The 19,879-nt window shown below is 33.8% G+C and overlaps 1 protein-coding gene across 6 annotated transcripts in view; it reads left to right on the forward strand.

Moving 5' to 3' along the window:
• The first annotated feature begins 358 nt into the window (after positions 1-358).
• Edem2 (ER degradation enhancer, mannosidase alpha-like 2) overlaps positions 359-19,879 on the forward strand; it is a 65,223-nt gene continuing 45,702 nt past the window's right edge. For 2 of the 6 annotated variants that reach the window (XM_073074390.1, XM_073074392.1), the window contains exons 1-2: positions 360-703; positions 6,593-6,739. In XM_073074390.1, coding sequence (XP_072930491.1) covers positions 597-703; positions 6,593-6,739 — 254 coding nt within the window. In that variant the 5' untranslated portion in view covers positions 360-596. Of the gene's footprint in view, positions 704-6,365; positions 6,483-6,592; positions 6,740-19,879 lie in introns of those variants that run through there. The other 4 variants (XM_073074396.1, XM_073074398.1, XM_073074394.1 and 1 more) reach the window with 3 other exon arrangements.

The raw sequence follows: 19,879 nt of genomic DNA on the forward strand, positions 1-19,879 counted from the left end.
TATAATTTCAGTACATAAAAAGGAATCCGATTTTCAGTAACGGTAAGTGTTTTCTACTCTATCTGTGACGTGACAGTGACGTGCTCATTAGGGAGTGGACAACAACCAGTATTGCTATTTTAAAACACTTTCTAAAAATTGAGGAGTTAAATTATATTTCGAGCGACTTGATAGGGAATCATAAACAAAATGATCTGGGTCTTGTATATATACCCCAAAAATAAAACTTGTTTAATGAAAAATGTCTCCCAAGTGCTTATTCGTAGTGATAATAAGTAATCAACACTGTGTTTCATTATGGTTAGTTCAGTTGCAAATGGGGAAAAACAGTCGGTAAAGTCGGCAACACTCACGAAAAGTAGCACATAGAGATAAATAAACCTAAATTTAGGGCGATAGTTGTACATGTAGCAGAAACAAACAGTTTTGTTTAACCCTACCTTATTTTTTTTATTTTGCAATGTAAAACATCACTTGAATTAAGTTCATAATTTTCTAATCATTTATATACTTAATTTTATATTCTAGCTGAAATGTTTTTATGTTGCGATAATTTAAGTAAGACTTGCTAGTCAATTGAAAATATTGTGATAATTATGTACAGTTATCGTGTTCTATTCGTTTATTTTTTAACTATAATATGTGTAAGTACGGAGGAAGAAGATTCCTCACCGATGTCCAAGGAGGAGAGAATAAGTTTGAGGTGAGTCCTATATTCCATTCGTTTATACACACACAATTAGTCTAACAATGTAAAACTTTGACTGTAGAAATATTTGTACCTTGATATTAATTATAGCTGTTATTATCCTTAAAATTATCTTATTTAACAGAATATATAATAACAATAAGTCAGCTGGTCTTCTCCAATTAGAATTGGTTAGGAATGACAAATGATAGATTCAATTAATGTCATTAATTCTTAAGTTCAGTAATACCTGTTGTATGGCACGCCTATACAGCATTAGTGGTAATAGCAGGTTAAAATTAACTTATTGTATACAAACAAGCAAAATGATTTGGGCTAATTATCATCACATTACTGTTCCACTTTGGGCGAGGGTTTCCTCTCAGTGTTAGTGCTGTTTAGGACATAGTTATATTTGCTGGCTAAGTTCATATTGGTACACTTCACAGACCATTACAAACTTTTGTTTTTACAAAACTCTGATGTGTAGCTTACCTTACTATGTTTTCATTCACTGTTAAAGCATCAATAATCTGTTATTAGATACTGGTTAGTACCTTAATCTCCCATATTATAATATTGAAGTACCAAATGAGTTTGCAGTTCACCTGAAGTTAAATGGCAACTGCTGCCTATGGACATCTGTAATCAATCCTGGATAAGATAAGGCTTAAGACAACTATTGATGCATTGGTACCCCTGAGAACTAAGTTGAAATGACTTACCACACTGTTCGTACTGGAATATAGCAGTCCTTAACTGAATCATAGCAGGAATAAAATGGTGTGCGGTGGTGGTGGAGTCAATTGAAAAAATAGTAATTATGAAGGTTTAGTATTACATTTTCACATTGTATTCTTTATCCCTAATCAAACATTTTTGGAAATGGTTGAACACACCGGTTTTAATAGCCACACTCATTTTGTCTTATAATAGAAATGTTAAGCACCATGCCTTAAAGTGTGTGGCAAGGCAGGCTCACTTATACAACCCTACAAATTTTTCAGAGCTATATTTGCATCTGTCCCTAATTCCAATTTTTATGACTGCGTCCATGTGTAATGTCCATAGCTCACAATTCTAACTTACATGATATCTGATATACTTTTACACACACTTATTTTATATATCACCTGCTATTATTCATTAATCTATCTAATGTTTTTCTGACTAAAATTTTACTACTAGAATCTACTACTAGAGCTACTAGAATTTGTGAAAATTTGATATTTGGTAGGCAATAATTGGCTACATTGATTATTTTATTTAACAGATGTAAATTAACTGCATGTTTATTTGCTACCTTATTATACTAAATCACTGTTTTAATTCTTATAGAAAACAAAACATAACATATAGGCAAGATTATTAATCTATTTGTGTCTATGTAGAATAATATCTAATTTAGCCCTAAGGGGTGTTACCCTCTTGAACCTTTCAATGTCAGTCAGTTACACAATGAGTGTCAAATTACTTTTTGTTCATTTGTTTAAACTAGTTTTGATCGGGTAGCTAATATATGTTTTTGTAGAGAAGTACGCACTGGATGCATGCTAAGGATTGCAACGATGAGTTACTTTTCACGTCTCTGGTAGAGAGTTGTTATGCTCTAGGAGTATTTTGTTTAATGTTTATTTTCTTTTTGTAAATCTCCAAGTTTCTCTTCGTGCTATAGAGGGCTATTTCCCTATGAAGTTATTTGAATAATAAAATCACATAGCTGTCAAAATTAGCAAGATCATGTAGCAATGGGCCAGCCACAACGCTTGAAGAATTGATGTGTGACCTCGAGTGATGACCACATTTAGGCAAAAGAAGCACTGGTCTGCCTCCAACCAGGTGCACCAACGATCTAATGAAGATTGTGGGAAACGGGTGGATACAAAAGCACGGGGCCAGTTGGAGTGGCACCAAGTAGGGGGAGGCATGGATGGGTGAATTGATCACTATTGGTGTTATGGTACATTCTATGTACAAAATGCTCCAGCATAGAGCTAGATTAACTTTGATAAATCTGAGGTTATACCTTCTTAATCTGAGGTGACCTTTACCAATAAAAAAGAATTGACACATTTAATGGTTTCATTAACTACGGATAGGGTGAATGCCACCGGGGTATTTCACACTGCAAACTTTTCTGATTTTGCTTTTCTTTTATTTTAAAGATTCTTTTATTTATCAGGGTTTCGCGGTTAAGGAATTCTAAAACCTTATGGTGTATATCTTTTTGTGTTTTTGTTTGTTCTTGTGTAAAGGTTATACAATGTACATTTAGAGCCAACGATTTGATGAAGGAAGCTTTTTTGTAGCATTAACTGCATTTACCTCTCGGCGGGGTCTTTCACATGTCATTCGGTTCGACTGTGGGACAAATTATGTAGATGCAAGAAGGCATTTAGATTAAAAACAAGATGTAAAGTCAGTAATAATTTTGTTGAAACGAACAATAGGGGAACTTGTTTTAATTTATGAAGAGCTGGAAACTGTATTTACCAGGATGGAAGCAGTTCTCAACTCTAGACTATTGCGTGTGGTTACGGAAGATCCTCATGGTTTTATAGCCAAGTCATTTTGTGGGAGGTAAGTCCTTATTATTGGAACTGAAATATAACATGGCGGATTTACCAAATAATAGATGAAGGGATAATTGGCGCAAGCTCATTATCAAAAGATTTTAGAGAAGACGGAGAAGTCAATATCTTCACTCACTTCAAACTAGAAGTAAATGGATAAAACCTGGAGGATTACCTAACATTGGAGATTTAGTTTTTCAAAAGAAGAAAGCTTGCTTTCTTTAAAACGGAAATTAGGACGGTGTTTGGATTTACTGCCTGAGAAAGATTGTATTATGCGGATAGTTAAACTGAAAACATCGGTTATATTTATTTGGCCTATGGTTAAGTTTTGTAGGCTGCCTTCGGAATAGGGTTGTCACAAACTTATTTCAGTCATTTCATGTTTATTATATGTTCGGTGTAAGCTTTTATTGTTCGGATTTATTCAGTATGTTAGTTCAGTTCGGTATGTTCAGTATTTAGAACTGGTCGAAATAATTATAAATAAAATGAGTAAAATCAAAATTTAAAAGGTTGACGTTTCTGTCATAACACACATTGTACGGACAGTCGGTATTCGGATTTCGTCACGGGACGTATATAATTATATATAGTATATTACGGGGTCCTGGGGACCTATTTGGTAGTCGCGTGTGTGTGTGCATCACGGACGACCGGTCGCCGAAGGGAGCACCGCACTACTCTACGGTATTTATACATTTATTTACCTACACTATCGTCACTAGCGCACAAGGATTCCAAATTATATTTCGGATCAACCAGCGACCTAAAACTCTACATTACGAGTCTTGGACCGCTCAATTGAGAGGTTGACTTTCAACCATCAAGCCATCAAGCCTTCTTTTTGAACTTACTGGCGTAGGGGATACCATGATCAGTCTCTCAGTCTACCTTCAGTTAACATGTTCACAATGCACGTACTTCCATGGCTGCTATGATAACACTTACAAAAAAAAAAGAAATTTTGCTGCTACTGAACCCTTAGTTCGACTCACACTTGGACAATTATTTAAATTTGTTATAGAATATGTAAACGTATTTTTTATTTTTTTTATGAACATTTAAGTTGCAAGAAATTTAGGGTCTTTTTTAATAAAATATACCTACATACATATATATAGAGGGTGAATTTTACAAATGGGCTTTTAGTACCAAATGAAAAATGATGAAACGAATTACGGGGCCGATTATTTCCAGTCGGGTTCATTTTGGTTCAAGTTATTATAAAGAAAAACAAAAGGAAAAGGGTAATTTTTAACCGACTTCAAAAAGGAGGTGGTTATAAATTCGGCCGGTATCTTTTTTTTTATGTATGTACACGAATTACTCCGCCGTTAGTGGACCGATTTTAATAATTCTTTTTTTATTGTATAGAGACGAGCTGGAAGTTGGTCCCATTTAAATATGGTTGGGATCCATCGACGGGTTTTGGAGAAAATGAGAGGAACTCCTCCACCCATGTAAATATAACAGCCATAACTTCGCCGTTTATGAACCTATTTTAATGCCTTTAATTTCGTGTGTGTACAATTGCTACAAGTTGGTCCCATTTAAATATTATGAGGATCAGAGCGGGTTCTGGAGACAAAATATGTAACTCAACCGATGGGTATAATTGAGTTTTGTTTGAAGACATTTGGTGTAGGTTCTAATGAAATTACAAAACCAGTTTATCATTGACTATTTAAGGGTCTGATAATGTGGCTCGGAGACAAAATATGTAACTCCTCAACCGATGGGAATAATTGAGTTGTGTTTGAAGATATTTGGTGTAGGTTCTAATGAAATCACAAAGCCAGTTCATCATTGACTATTTAAAGGTCTGATAATGTGGCTCGGAGACAAAATATGTAACTCCTCAACCGATGGGAATAATTGAGTTGTGTTTGAAGATATTTGGCGTAGGTTCTAATGAAATTGAAAAGCCAGTTCATCATTGACTATTTAAGGGTCTGATAATGTCGCTCGGAGACAAATTATGTAACTCCTCAACTGATGGGAATAATTGAGTTGTGTTTGAAGACGACTTCAGAAATATGTACTAAACCAACATTTATTTCAATTATTTTTTACTTTGTAGTGATATAGAAGTCGGTTGTATTTTTTTGTAAAATTTTTTTTTAATGAAAATATATTTTTTCATCACCTTGTATATGACATTATATTTATAAAATTCTACTTTCATATTATATTTTGTATATTTGTATGTATTACATATTATATTTTGTATGTATTATATGTTACATACATATAGTATGTAACTTTCGGCCGCCATAACCAATCCCTTCATATTTGATCGCCGGTCCGCCACCCATTGCAATGATTGTACTATGCAATATACGTTGTTTCCAGAGGTTTTCAAACTTTTGATCTTATTTATATTGACATCGATATTTCCACTAGCTTTGTAAACTATAAACTTTACTTTAATTAAACCATCTTCAATTTGAGATTAAGTGTCAACTGCCGCCCATGGGCTTCTGAAATTAACCCCTGACGAGATTAGATTCGACATTGCAATAAGAACATTAACACTGCCATAAAGAGTACCACCACCTTCCTAAGTCATTCTTCCTAATTAATATCAAATCACCTAATTTATCTTTATGTAGGGGATCTTAATTTCAATGTCATATATTATACAGCATAGGTTGATAGTATTGACATTGCTTCGTCCTTTTCCATTAATATTGGATTATTTATTTACTGCATTCACCGGCACGGATAGACACGCGCGGCAGATATTTCTTAAATAATTTGTTATAGGAAAATAATTGGTCAAAAGCAAATGTCCAGCGTGGGGAACGGAAATTATACATACTCGGCTATTACTTCTCTACAATATTTCACTTTAAAATTGTTATAAAAGTATAATGTACAGAATCTTATTATTTAAATTGCTTTAAAAAATAATTATATATATTTTTTATTTATTTGTTCACCTTAGTTTACGTTCGAATTCGGTGTTGCAGTTTGGGAACCTTACGCATTCTTCTGAACTCCCGAACGCACTCAAAGCGCATGTCCTTAAATTGCGATCGATGCAGCCTCTCCCTAGGTTACCTAGACCATCCAACATCATTAACCACCTCGTTTCTCCCGTCAACAGACATATTTCATTTTAAGAGACATCATAAACAACATGCAATGGATTCACTTAACCAAACATTGAATAATTTTCGTGCCCAAGTCATTCTGAATCGATTTAGACAAATATGGTGCGTTAGATAAAACTAGTCTGTTTATAATTCGGTAGTGAAGTGAAAAGGATTTTAACTTTATCGGACTATGAAGCTGTGAGTATAAGTAGAATGTCGGTTTTTTCCAGGGAGGAGGCTCGGAAGATGTTCTATCACGCTTACGATGCCTATATGGACAACGCGTTCCCAGCCGACGAGCTGATGCCTCTTAGCTGCAAGGGCCGGTGGCGGGGGGTCACGCCAAGCAGAGGAGACTTGGATGACGTCCTGGGCAAGTAAGTATGAATTTTCAGGTGTTTCTTTACGTCTCATCTCTACGTGTTGAACCAGTTGCCTGTACAAGTGGGTGGGAGGGTACATTACTCAGGTGGATACTTTAGTCGTTAGTAATAGAAAAATAGGATTAGTACCAGCTGTAATTTTAACTCCGCTATTAATACTGCACATCGGAAATCTGACGATCACATCTTACAGCATTTGCATTTGAATTGTGGGCTTAGTAGAGAGTCCCTTATTTGCGCAAGTTCTGAGAAAAGTCTTATACTCTGGAGTAGGTAGTACGAGGTGCTTCAACGGGGATCGGTGGAGAGAAGTACAGGCTAGTAATCAACCAGTGGCAGTGTTTCCAAATCGCCCATAAGGTCGCTGAACAGGTCTCCCAGAGCATGGAAGTGCGTATGAATTTCATCTTCTAACCGTCATCCAATTGCCTACCGAGCCCTATGTTGGTTAATATAGTTATATTGTTGTTTTGTTAATACCGGTTGATCATTTACGCAGCTTACTACGCAGTTATAATATTGAACAGTTAACTTAAGGAAAATTACTTCCACACTTTTGTGCACTGCTACTTCTTGTGTTACTAGTTCTTATTTTCGACTAGAAGAAAAGTCTAGTCTAGTCAACAAGTTGAAAAACGTGAGAAATAGAGATAAAGCTCCTAAATACATGAGAGATAGCTCTTTCGGGTAGAAAAATATATTTCAAGGATTTTTCAGCACATAAAAAATGCATTTATTGAAACAAGATAACTTGTAATAAAATGTCTTTAGTTTTTCCTTAATAAATCAGAAACTTTTACGACTTAAGTAATTTAAAAAGGAGAACCGGAAATAAGTAGTTTTCTACAATAAAACTTCCAGGACTCTGTCACTATTATTTATTACTTAAATTTAACGCTGAAGATAGATCTCTGCGCGAAATTCAGACATGACGCTTTACTGGCAAAAACAGTACCGCATGAAATAGTTTGTTTTTACTGTTAAATATAAATATAAAATTTGAAAATATTATCCTGTGATCCAAACATTTGAAGGAATAAAATCTCATTAGATCTTTTTAAAATATTTTTAGGAGCTTCTTTTCTTTCTCGATGAACTTGTTGACTAGACTACTAAAGAAATATTACAAAAAGCCGATAGGTTCCAAATTACAAAATGCCTCTAATTGTGCAGTTACAATTTCGGGCAGGTTTTTCAACGCCTACGATTACGTTACCTTCAGACTTTTCTATGACTAAAGAACTAATTTTGTCCGTGTTAAAAATACATATTAAAGAGTGATAACAACTTAAAATATAAATTGCAATAAAAAGTTGGGGCGCCTGCATTCCTATTTTGATTTACCATTCAGAATGGTTACTTGATTTTACAACTTCTCTGCAACAAAATAATATGCAATGTTTTTCGCAAACGTCTTATGTCATATCCGAATAAAGAGTTCACCAGTATACATGTCGACAATCGTGATCGTTGTTCTAACTGCACTTACTCATTGGTGTCCCAGGTAGTTGTAAAGCATATCAATTGAAAAGTAGTGTCAAAAACCATCTTGATAATCAAGAGTCATAATCATCACCGTACGTATTTTATGATTACGCTATAAGCAAAAATATTAGTTAGACAAAACCTACCTTCCAACTAAACCCAAACCTACCAAACAAATTACCTTCTTGAGATAAATCTCTAATCGTTTGATCTGAGATACGGTTTTACCATCAACTATTAACGCCTTAAATACTTAGTTATGTTAAAACCTGAGGCACTTTAATTTATCTATACACATATTTTCCCATTCCAGATTTTGAGAAATATTTTTAACAAGACATTTTTTTGGGAGGACGAGAACCTTTCGTCAGTACCCTTCCATTAATAAAAAATAGTTACGTAGTTATTTCAACGGTATTCTAGTTCTTGTTTGAATTTTGAAGTAGATTTATGGTGATAATATACCTTATTGCTGCAGTGTCCCAAATTGTTATATGTATTTCACAACTTGCTATTTGTATCAGTATGATAGTGCAGTACGAATGTTTAAATAATAATAATATACTTTATTGCCTCAAACATACAAATTATAATTACGCGTATATTTAAAAAAAAGGAAAATATTACAAAATAAACAAACATATACAATTGTAGAGGTGGCTCAGCATTTGCTGACGCTGTTTTTCAGCCATATCCTTGTCCCTCAGTTGTTATGCGGAAATACAAGTCCGTCGCCTTTTACAATACAGTTTCCACACAATTTGCCATACAATTTCTGTTTATTTTCAATTTAATGTCGACTTAATAAATATAATAATTTCGGTTTAATTCAATCCATTCACAATTCAAGTTCAATTAAACGTCAAATTAATTATAAATAGTTTTAATTCAATTCAATAATAAAAGTTAAAATCACAAAATTATAATTTATATAAACAATAATAAATGAAAGGGAATGAATCAAGAAAGAATAATTTAAAACTATGTTATTGCGCTATTTGGTGAGACTAATGTCATAAATGTGTGTGTGTGTGTGTCTCTCTCTCTCTCTCTCTCTCTCTCTGTGCGTGTGTGTGTGTGTGTGTGTGTGTAGGCGTGGGTGTGTGGTATATGTAGCGTGTTTATCAGAAAAAGTTTTTGATTGAGAGGTACTTATAGTATGCGTGCTTCAAGTTTTCTGCAACTAGTTGTCTTTTAAATAGTGCTGACCTATATTTTGATTTAAAGCAGCAAACTTAAAGCAACCCTGTTTAAAACTGTATCGAAAGTGTAGTCTGTGTGTAGGTATATCTAATAGATTTTGTGTGTTGGAGCGTAGATTTCGACTGGATATCTCTTTCATCCAGTGAAGCTTCTCAAAAAGATATTCTGAATTATTCATTAAATCAGTTTAACTGAAACTCAAAACTTACTTTGGAATATTAAGTCTTTGAGAGACGTTTTTGCCAAAATAAATAATTACTTTAGTTTCATATCCGATGATGTATTTATCATCATCATCATCAACGACCCAATACTGTCCCACTGCTGGGCACGGGTCTCCTCTCATAATGAGAAGGATTAGGCCATAGTCCTCCGCGCTGGCCAAGTGCGTATTGGTAAACTTCACATACCTTTGAGATATATTTTTTTTTATAAATCTCTCTGGTATGCAGGTTTCCTCACGATGTTTTCCTTCACCGTTTAGCAAGTGATAATTAATTTCTAATACGCACATAACTTTGAAAAATCAGAGGTGCGTGCCTGGGATTTGAACCTCGGACCTCTCGATCGAGAGGCCGAGTTTCTTAACCACTCGGCTATCACTGCCGATGTATTTATACTTACTCGTATTATTACTAGAGCAAACTTTAATATATTAGTTTATGCTAAAATGTAACTGAAAAATTGACTAATCTTTTAGGCTAATAAAATAAAAAAATAACAGTCATCTTAGGCTTAATGTTTTTATTCGTAATAAAAACGAGCTTGGATATTAATTTAAAATTACATAATTAAAATGTTTTATTGATTGAATGAGGCAGCGCCTGTAGCGGGGTACGGTAGAATACCCCATTCGCTAAAATTACGATTAAACTGTAATATAATAATGACGTAGTAAAACTATACTTAAATTTAGAATTACTCCATTTGTACAGGCAGCTGGTTAGAAAAACCGAAGGTAAGTGCAATTTGTTTATTTCGCGCTAGTGTCGCGACGTTTTCTCTATAGTTCGACAGGGGCGCTGTTGATGTGGATTATTAACATCCATATTATGCATACATCATAATATCATTTTCGTCTTTATTATGTTGACATTTTTGTTGATTTGTTGACAAATACGTTCATGGAACGCCTTGTCGGACTAGAGAAAACGTCAAAATTTAAATTTACTTGAAAAAATCACACCTTTCTTCCATGAAGAGTTATAAAAAATAATCATAATGACGTAGTTCCTATACAATCACTTACTGTACTTACAGTTATGTCTTATATATGATATGATAAAATAACGTTCTTTATCCTTTTATAAATGCGTTATAATTTGTGTCTGAAAGGACGCATCGGTTATTTGGTTAATTTAATGATCGTAGCAGTTGTTCATTTGTAGGAGTGAGTGTAATTAACCCCATATTTTTAACTTTTGACAAAAATTAAACCAATTAAAAAGTATATATCCCATTTAATCAGCGCAAATCGAGCTTAAGATATAAATATGTAGGTGCGTGGGTAGGTATCCTTTCAGTTGAATTAAGAAAATATATTTATATAGTAAAAGTACAATGTTACCGTGGGAAGACCAAGTATTTTCGGGAAAATATATCGGTACAATGAGCTAGGTGGATGACTGATTGTCAGGCGGTGGTAGGTGGTTGTCATGCGACAGCACTAGATGGCGCTACTGGAAAGTATCACTGTAATACTATTCATGGTTTCAAGGGAACATTTTGGCAAAGGTATATCGTAATTTAGATTAGGACAAAATAGCTGGAATCGAATCTTATCTGAAGGGATTTTGCATCTTGTTTCTATGTATTTGCGAGATATTTGGATATTTTCGATTGCTTAATTAAACCCACGTATGGAGCCATCTTTTGTCGAGTAGGCAGAACTGAATTCAAAACAAAATTTTCGCAATTTTCATTTGAATTTTTACAATTGAACATTTTTCGATTTTCGAACAATTTTAAATGTATTTAAATATTAAATTACAAAATAGTAGGTATAGTTTACTTCCAATAGTAGAACTAGGTATTGCACGACTCATGATGCGAAGCATCAGGGAGTGCTTTACGATCGAAAAATTTTTTTCGCTTCATTTTGGCGGCTATTTTTATTATTATAGCGTTGATAGTTCACGGAATCAAGATATTTTGCATACTATTGTCGAGATAATTTAATGGAGATTAATTCCATACTTTTTAAAAATTGATTTACTGCAATAGAATTGGAAAAAAACACCAAAATAGGTCAAAAAATTTTCCTGTCCGTCATGTGTGAAACCTGAAACTTGTGAAAATCCATCATTTGAGTTAATTTTTTTTTTTTTAAATTCTAATCGACGATTGTAGGTCACTGAATGCGAATGATTAATTAATTCAGTGTCGTTTAATTGCAATTAATAAAAAACAAAAACTACAAGACTGTATATCTATATATATTATGTACATTTATTCCACCAGGGGCGCTTGTGCAGTACCTTCTTCCTACTACAGCTGTTTTTTCGGCAATTAATTTTGAACGACTTAAGTTTTTTTTTTTTTTTTATATTTCATAATTAAATGAGCATTATGAGTCGTGCACTTTTGGATTTTCCAAACTTTTCCTTTATTATTTAAAAAAAAATACCATTAAATTTACTTTAATATTTATGTTTAGTATGAAACTATTGCATTACTTATGTCACTGATTGGGCATGCGAAAACTAAGGTTGCGCCAAAAAGCAGCGTGACGTTGCACTAATTCTAGAAATGTTCTAGAAGCTTTTGATTAAAAATGGAAAACGTGCCGAAAGAAGCTCTTTTAAAAACCTTAGTTTCCTTAATATTGTAATATGATATTTTACGCTTATCTTCCTCACATTTTCAGATCAGCAAATAGTTTGCGTACCTCTACAAGTACCTCAGTTTAATTTCTTGTTCGTACGCTATGGCGCCAGTATCGCTGCGTTCAGAGCTGACTCAGCGATACTTGTATAAAACTATGTAAGTTATTCCACGGCATGTAATAAATTATTGTACCTTATGTATGTAATTACAGAAATTTGAAATGAAAAAATTGTTAGTACACAATGTTCAAATTATTTGATACCGATGACGTACCAGGCTCGAGAGAATATTGATCGACTGCTTCATACATGTAATATCTTGTGTCGTATCGTAGCGCATGGCATGGCGCTTAATACCACTTCAGATAGTTTGTGAATGATTATCTTGGTGGACTATGAACATTTCATTAGAATTAAATTAAAAAAACATAGATTCCTAATAAATCCGGCATAATATCCTACGTTTTTGTTAAAATAATGAAGGAACTAAGATAAAAAAGTTCTAACGTTTTAAGTGATGAAATTCTCGTTGGAGTATAAGGGTCGGACGTGTGACGGCGGTTGCGCGGGGGTCAAGTAGGGGGAGGAGAAAATCAATACAGCCTGCTTTTTACGACCGCATCGTCTCGTGCTTTAAGTAGGGGTCGATAAGAGGGGCAGACAGCGAAATGATGGAATTGGAACTATAGTTTTTAATGGAATTAGACTAGAACGGTCGTCATCTTTAGATTTGTTATTTTCTTTTATACCATTTTTATAGAAAATATATCGTTGGAGGTATAGCTATTCAGCGATATCTGAATAGCTATAAAATATAATTAAATATAAAATGAACTTCTAAAAATGCGGTTTACCCATTTTATTAAGGCAAGTGCGCACGCGCATGTCATATAATTTTTCGCATAAAGTGTTAGGGGGAGATTCATTAACTCGTTAACGATTTAAAACACATCTGATGTAGCGTTTTATGCTGCATGTATTGTATTAACAGATTTTTGTTGTTGAGATAGAGATATCATGCAAAGAGGCATCGATCGTGCGGCTGGGTTGCGGCGCTGGTGCGCAGGCGCGGCCGGACTTCATAATCATAGGGGCGCGCGCAGTGCACCCTGCGCAGATCCCTGTACGTATTATGCCGATTTCATTGTTCTATGGCACATCGCCAAGCTGGAGCGTTTGACCCCTCCCCGTGCTAGTCTCCGGGGTACCTCCTACTGACTGTAATTATTCATGTCAACCACCCCCTATTTGGATGGCCCCGGTGCAGATACGGTTCTGCGGCAGTTATAGTCAAACGTCACCGCACATGCGCTCTAAAACATACTTCAACGGTACCACTCCCCTGGTGAATTGAAACCAGTACTATATTCGAAGGGTAACTTGCGAGTCGCGTAAAAAGTTAATATTGTATAGTGAAGCCGTATTGGTAATACAGTAGGAAGCGGTCATGGGACCTGTCAGTGATATAGAGCACAGGATACCCTGTCCCAAAGTGATTCTGATGGTCAGCGGTGTGCTCGCCACCTAGAGGAGATGCAGTGATGTGATAGTGAAGTTTTTGTGTGCTATGTGGATCACGGGAGTCATAATCGATCGGCCTCACGAATGACGCCAATGCGCTTCGTTTTAGGTACGTGAGTCATATAAGTACGTTGATTTTTTTCATTCTCTAGGTATAACTACATTGTTGAATATTAACTTATTGATATTTTACAATATCTACAATTTTATTAATGTAACTTTGGAAGACATGGTGTGATTTTATACATGTATGTTAATGAATTTATTGTAATATATTAATTATTATTATACAAATATATATATTATTTATAATATAATATTATTCTACGTGCAGTCTAAGGTTTTTTTATCAAGAATGACGCAATGGCTGACGTAACCTTGTTACCTGCAGTCTATTATATTTTATCGTCGTCAACTTCATGGCAAGTTTGTAACGGGTTAATTGAGAGATTAAGCGTTATGTAACAGTAAAATAACGCGTGCATAAAACCGCGTAATTACTTGAGTAGGAAAACATGAAACGAATAAGTAAACTACGATAATTTAATAATGATTATTGGTTCTTCTGAAGCCATAGTACTTCGTTTGGAGTGCAGCTAGCTACCCTTGCCTGGCAGTCTGATATAATGAAAACGTATCCATTATAATTTGACCTCCCCTGGTGTAAATTGCGAATTATTCGTTGATTTTTTTGTCTCACTGCATATATCGATCCGCTTTTGCTGGTTTTTAGCGCGTCTGCCATAAATGCGCATGCGCTCTGCGAGTCTACCCGCCATTTTGGTTTTTAGATTAGGTAACGTTTGAATAAAACGTTAATTTTATGTGTAATAGTTTGCAAAATGGGCATTAAGAATAAAAAATAAAGTTGGCCCAATTTATAAATACCTTAGAATGACTTTCGTCTGGTATTACATATTCAAATAGCATTAATAAGCGAAAACGGCTTTTATGGCTGACGGGTGCCACGCCCTTATACAGTTAGGATGGTGTGAAAGCGTCTACATTTTAGGATCAATACGATACAGATATTCCTATATTAAATATTTTGAGAAGGACCAACATCCAGTTTAATACTTATTGCAATCGACAAATATGTACACTAAAATATTAATATAAATACCAAAATTGTTTCAAGACATTCAGAATGATTTCTTGACTCTTCGGAAAAGTATAAATTAGGATACCTCAATACAGTACAGTATTTGTTTAAATGTAGGAACTGAAAAAATCCGAGCGTCCGACGAGTACTATGTTAAATCCGATTTTATAATATGTATCGATGGATCATACTTATTGCACTGCTGCGAGTTCTATTACTATGTTCTTAGAATAAAGCACATGCGATTTGCTTCTAAGTTTTTTTCATATCACGCGGGTGTGCATACGGGCGCATGCGCGCAATGCGCAGCCTAGCGTTTCATAAATCATTTTTTGTGTCATGGATGCGTTACATAAAGACATGTCAGGAGGGTTAGCGTGTGAGATACGCACGTGGCCGTGAATCCGCGTGATATGAAAACATCGTTAATACAATATATTGTGAACATACCATTTAAAACTGTAATAATATTCATAAATAAGGAAAATGAAAGTGGCTTCCTAAGTTCTATCCTCCTATATATATTTCGTAGATTAGCTCAATGACCTAGCTCTTTTACAAAATAGCGCAGTGTAATTCAATCACACGGCTAGGCTACTGACTTGGGTCGATAACACTTAACTACTTGCCTAGCCTAGTTCAATTGTATCAACAACGACTTGCTTGTCGTATTAAGGCGATGTTAAAGTCTAAACATGCAGTTTTAGTTTTTATCAAACTCGGGCTCGTAATTTTTTTTGAACTGTTTTTCACTATTCCTTATAGTTTCAGATTTGACCATCCGCGTACTAACAAAAAGTCCAATGGTGTTATTGTTATTAAAAGTTAATTGTTATTAAAAGTTATTAAATTTAATAAAAATGATTATTATTTTCTTGAAATTGTGTTTAAATTAGTCAGCCCAGTGTGTGTGTGTGTGTGTGTTCAAACCGTGCTGCTTAGATTTTTTTGATGTGTGAATTCATTTATCATCGAAAGAGGATAATGTTCAACAAGCGATTGTTTGTTTATCGAAACAGAATAGTCGGCACACAACTATATGGCAGTTCGTATACGGCACAATCGGTGAAGCATATTCGAATACTCCACTAGTTGTAATATTCGTAATCTCCAATCTATAGATTTCAATGTCTACTCGTACTTTACCACGCAATGCAAAAGCTAATGGACGTACTTTAAAACGGTATCGCATTATCTTTTAACCTTAATTTAATTTTGTACTTTTTAAATGCACCTAATCCATCTGAAAACAAGCAAGGGTAACGTTTATGAAAAGGAGATGTTTCAAAATGTATGGGCTCCCGGCCACCTTTTGTACACTATACTAACAACTAAGAAAACATGCAAAGAACAATTCATAGGGGTTTATTTTCTTCAAATCATGTTCGTTTAACTGTTTAAAAACAATAATTTATACTTAAACTTGCAACACAACAGTGGAAAAACATCATGGCGGTAGTGATTACCGTAATAATGTCATCTGTCATTCTATTTTAACTTACTATATACATTATATACTTTTTAATATATTTTTTACGCGAATGGGCGTAGATATATAAATATTGTATGTATTGAGAAACAATACCTATATTTGATAAACATTAATTATATTTACTTTCATAAATCTTGACTTAAAACAAACATATAAAAATATGTACTTCTATACCAATTTATTTTAGTTAAAACATTTAAGTGTATAAATAAAACAACTTTAAGTACACATTTAGATAATATTTTATTTATTCTTCACTTAGATACATTATTTATTCATTTTCAATATCTTCTCTTATCAATATTTTCATCCAATCATGTAGCAGGTTCTGTAATATCCTGTGACGAGCTCAGCCCAAACATCAAACAATGGTCATAATGTGACCGTAGCTACCTACGAGTACGGTTCGTTGCCCAGCGATGCAGTTGCAATAATAACTGATTATTTTGTCATCCCAACAATGTCCTTGTCTTTCTATTGTAATTATCTAAAAAAAGATACATGTAAAAAGATTAGCTTCTTTAGTTTAAAATAATTATTAACGATTATTTCACGATAAATACAACTAACTGATGTATATTTTACCTGATGATATTGAATCCTTGGCAACACAATCCACAGCGATCGCACGAAAATCACAAGAGTCCATAAAACATAAGCTGGGTAAACAAGTAAGATAGAATCAGTCCAAAATCGTAAGCAGCACAGAGCAGAAACATATTCTGATTGAAATGGAATCTTCTCATCAGTACATATTCATTTAACGATATCAACTTTTACACATATTAAATTGACAACTTCTTCTTTTTTAATTTGACATTTCACTTACATCTATAAAACCAGATACTATTTAAAAGGTGGTTTTGTTATAATTATTATAAATAATTAATTAAATTCAGAAATAATGACGGGATACGCAAAACAAAAGCCAGGTTGTAAAGTACTAAGGTAACAATAACTTTACGACAAAAACAGCGAAATACAGAATTACCGACATCCAAAGAGTATAGTAACCTATGTGTGGGGTACACATGGGTTCCCTGACCGTCATCGACAGTTTTAAAAAATTGACATTAACAGTATTCCGCCATATTTAATATTTCAGTGAGGAATGCTTATTTTAAATATTTTTAAACAGGAATACTTTAGGTAATTAGGTTATCAAAATATATGTATATTTTTCTTCAATTACACAAATTATTCGTGTTTTTTAGATATAGTGTACATGAGATGGCGGAAAAAAAAACATCTCCTTTTAAACATGAAAAATAGATTGATTTCAAAAATAAATTGGAAGCAGTTGCAAGTTAAACAAAGGAATAAAATCTCTACGAACGTCGAGCGGCCGCTTAGAACCAGCGTAGGAAACTGTGTCACCAGCCTAAACAAAATATTTTACTGCCGGTATAGGTAATTAGTTTTTTCTGTTTTTGACAAAGGCGTATCCTTTAAGTACATATTGTAGTTACATACTTTTGGGAATAACAGTGACAACTGATCCGCTGTCTAACTCATAATTAAAACTTAGACCGTCAATTTTCACCCCTTAATGAACGAATATGAAAAAGCTCACTCTCATCATAATCGCTCTCGTTACTAACTAATGTGTTCATGCATTTCTTTTTTCATTACACTTTTAACGTAAATGTCCTTACTTGTTGTATCGTTTGCATGTGTAATGGGAAAAACGCCAATTAGTCGCTACATGATTCGTATATCCGTACACCGTGCACTTAGTTTTTCAGTGCTACGTTATTGTAACTTACAATCTTAAATAGCTCTTTTGGTTCGATGAAGGCGGTAGTAGCATACTTTCAGTTAACTCCATGGCCTTAGGCAGCGTAAAATTAGACAAATCTTGTGCGTATTATTTTTACATTTCAACTTTTCACCATGCCCATTATAAAACGATCCCCTAAAGCTTACTCCAAATTAAGGACACCGCAATGTGAATACGTGATGCAAATAATAGAGAGGGATATTATTAGGGTTTCTGGTCGGGATTTCCCGGGAAAAACACGATGAGTCGGGACGGGAAAAATGGGCCGGGATCCCGGGAACACGGGAAATTTCAAAGGTCCAAAAAAATCTTAAAAAAGTCGTAAATTACTCATAAATTTTAACTCTTATGATGATTTTAACATGCAATACTCAATCATAACATATTTAAAATGTCAAATAGACCCTATCGCGTAAGAATATGTCATTTAAGCACGAATTAATACCGACAATTCAACCATTTTGTAATAGTAAAACAAGCTGACGGAAATAAAATATGTTTAAGAAATTAAGAATCATGTCAATATAAGAAATACATTTACAAATGAGTCAGTAAATGCTCTCTTATTCAATTCATCCTTTTGAGGACCACTGCTGCACGTAGGCCTCTTAGTATATAAATAAAATTGGCCAAGTGAAAGTAGAACTCACCCCAGTTTCGTACCACCAAAGTTTTCATTTTTTGTATTAGTTGTTATTGCAGCCATTGATGTACATGTACATATACAGGACAATGCCAATGATAGTATGGACCGCCGTCCAGAGTTGCATCAAATTGAAACTTGTTGTGGACGATGTATAATTAACCAAATACGAAACCAAATACCAATAATTATTTTTTAGATCAGCACCCGGGTTCTGAAGTTATTTACCGAAATGTTATATAACCTCAAAATCGAAAATATCCGACGATAGATTGATGGTCGGTTTTAACTGATAGTAGGTACCTATAATGTAGTTCGATTAACATATTCCATTTACTTTTAAAGGTAGTAGGTAAAAAAACCTAAAATAATCCTAAAAACCTAAAATAATGAATTCTGAGTATAAAATACCGCCATTTTAATTTTTAAGAACAACAATCAGCATTTCGTCTTATTTTATCTTAAATGGAATCCCCTGTTCAAAGAAACTATTCTGATCGACAAATTATGTAAAAAAATCAAAAAATAATTTTAATATTACTTTCATTTTCACGCATGTGAAAAATCATCAGTCAAAACACTAATAGATCTCATGGAATTCCGAGTATAAAATACCGCCATTTTAATTTTTAAGAACAACAATCAACATTTCGTCTTATTTTATCTTAAATGGAATCCCCTGTTCAAAGAAACTATTCCGATCGCCAAATTATGTAAAAAATTCAAAAAATAATTTTAATATTACTTTCATTATGACGCATGAGAAAAATCAGTACCAAGAATGGGCATTCTCCTTTACAATTATTGGTTTTGTTCCTGGTAATATTTAAAAAAAAAAGATAAATGTAAGTTATGTATTTTTATGTACTCGTATATTAAAGTATATCCGAGTGTAATCCAAGTTATGGATTAACATAGAGATCGCGGTTCTAAAATACGACACATACTCAGATTTTTTAAATTATATTAATTAAAAAAAGTGATTTTTTTATGCAACGATGGCTGTATGATAAGTACCAATTATAGTCAATATATTTTTTCAATCTTGCATATCTGTATATGCAGTCTAACGTTTTTCTATAT

The sequence above is a fragment of the Epargyreus clarus genome, unplaced genomic scaffold (assembly GCF_041222505.1).
Source record: "Epargyreus clarus isolate Ecla_fem2 unplaced genomic scaffold, WU_Ecla_fem_2.2 ptg000007l, whole genome shotgun sequence".
NCBI lineage: Eukaryota > Metazoa > Arthropoda > Insecta > Lepidoptera > Hesperiidae > Epargyreus > Epargyreus clarus.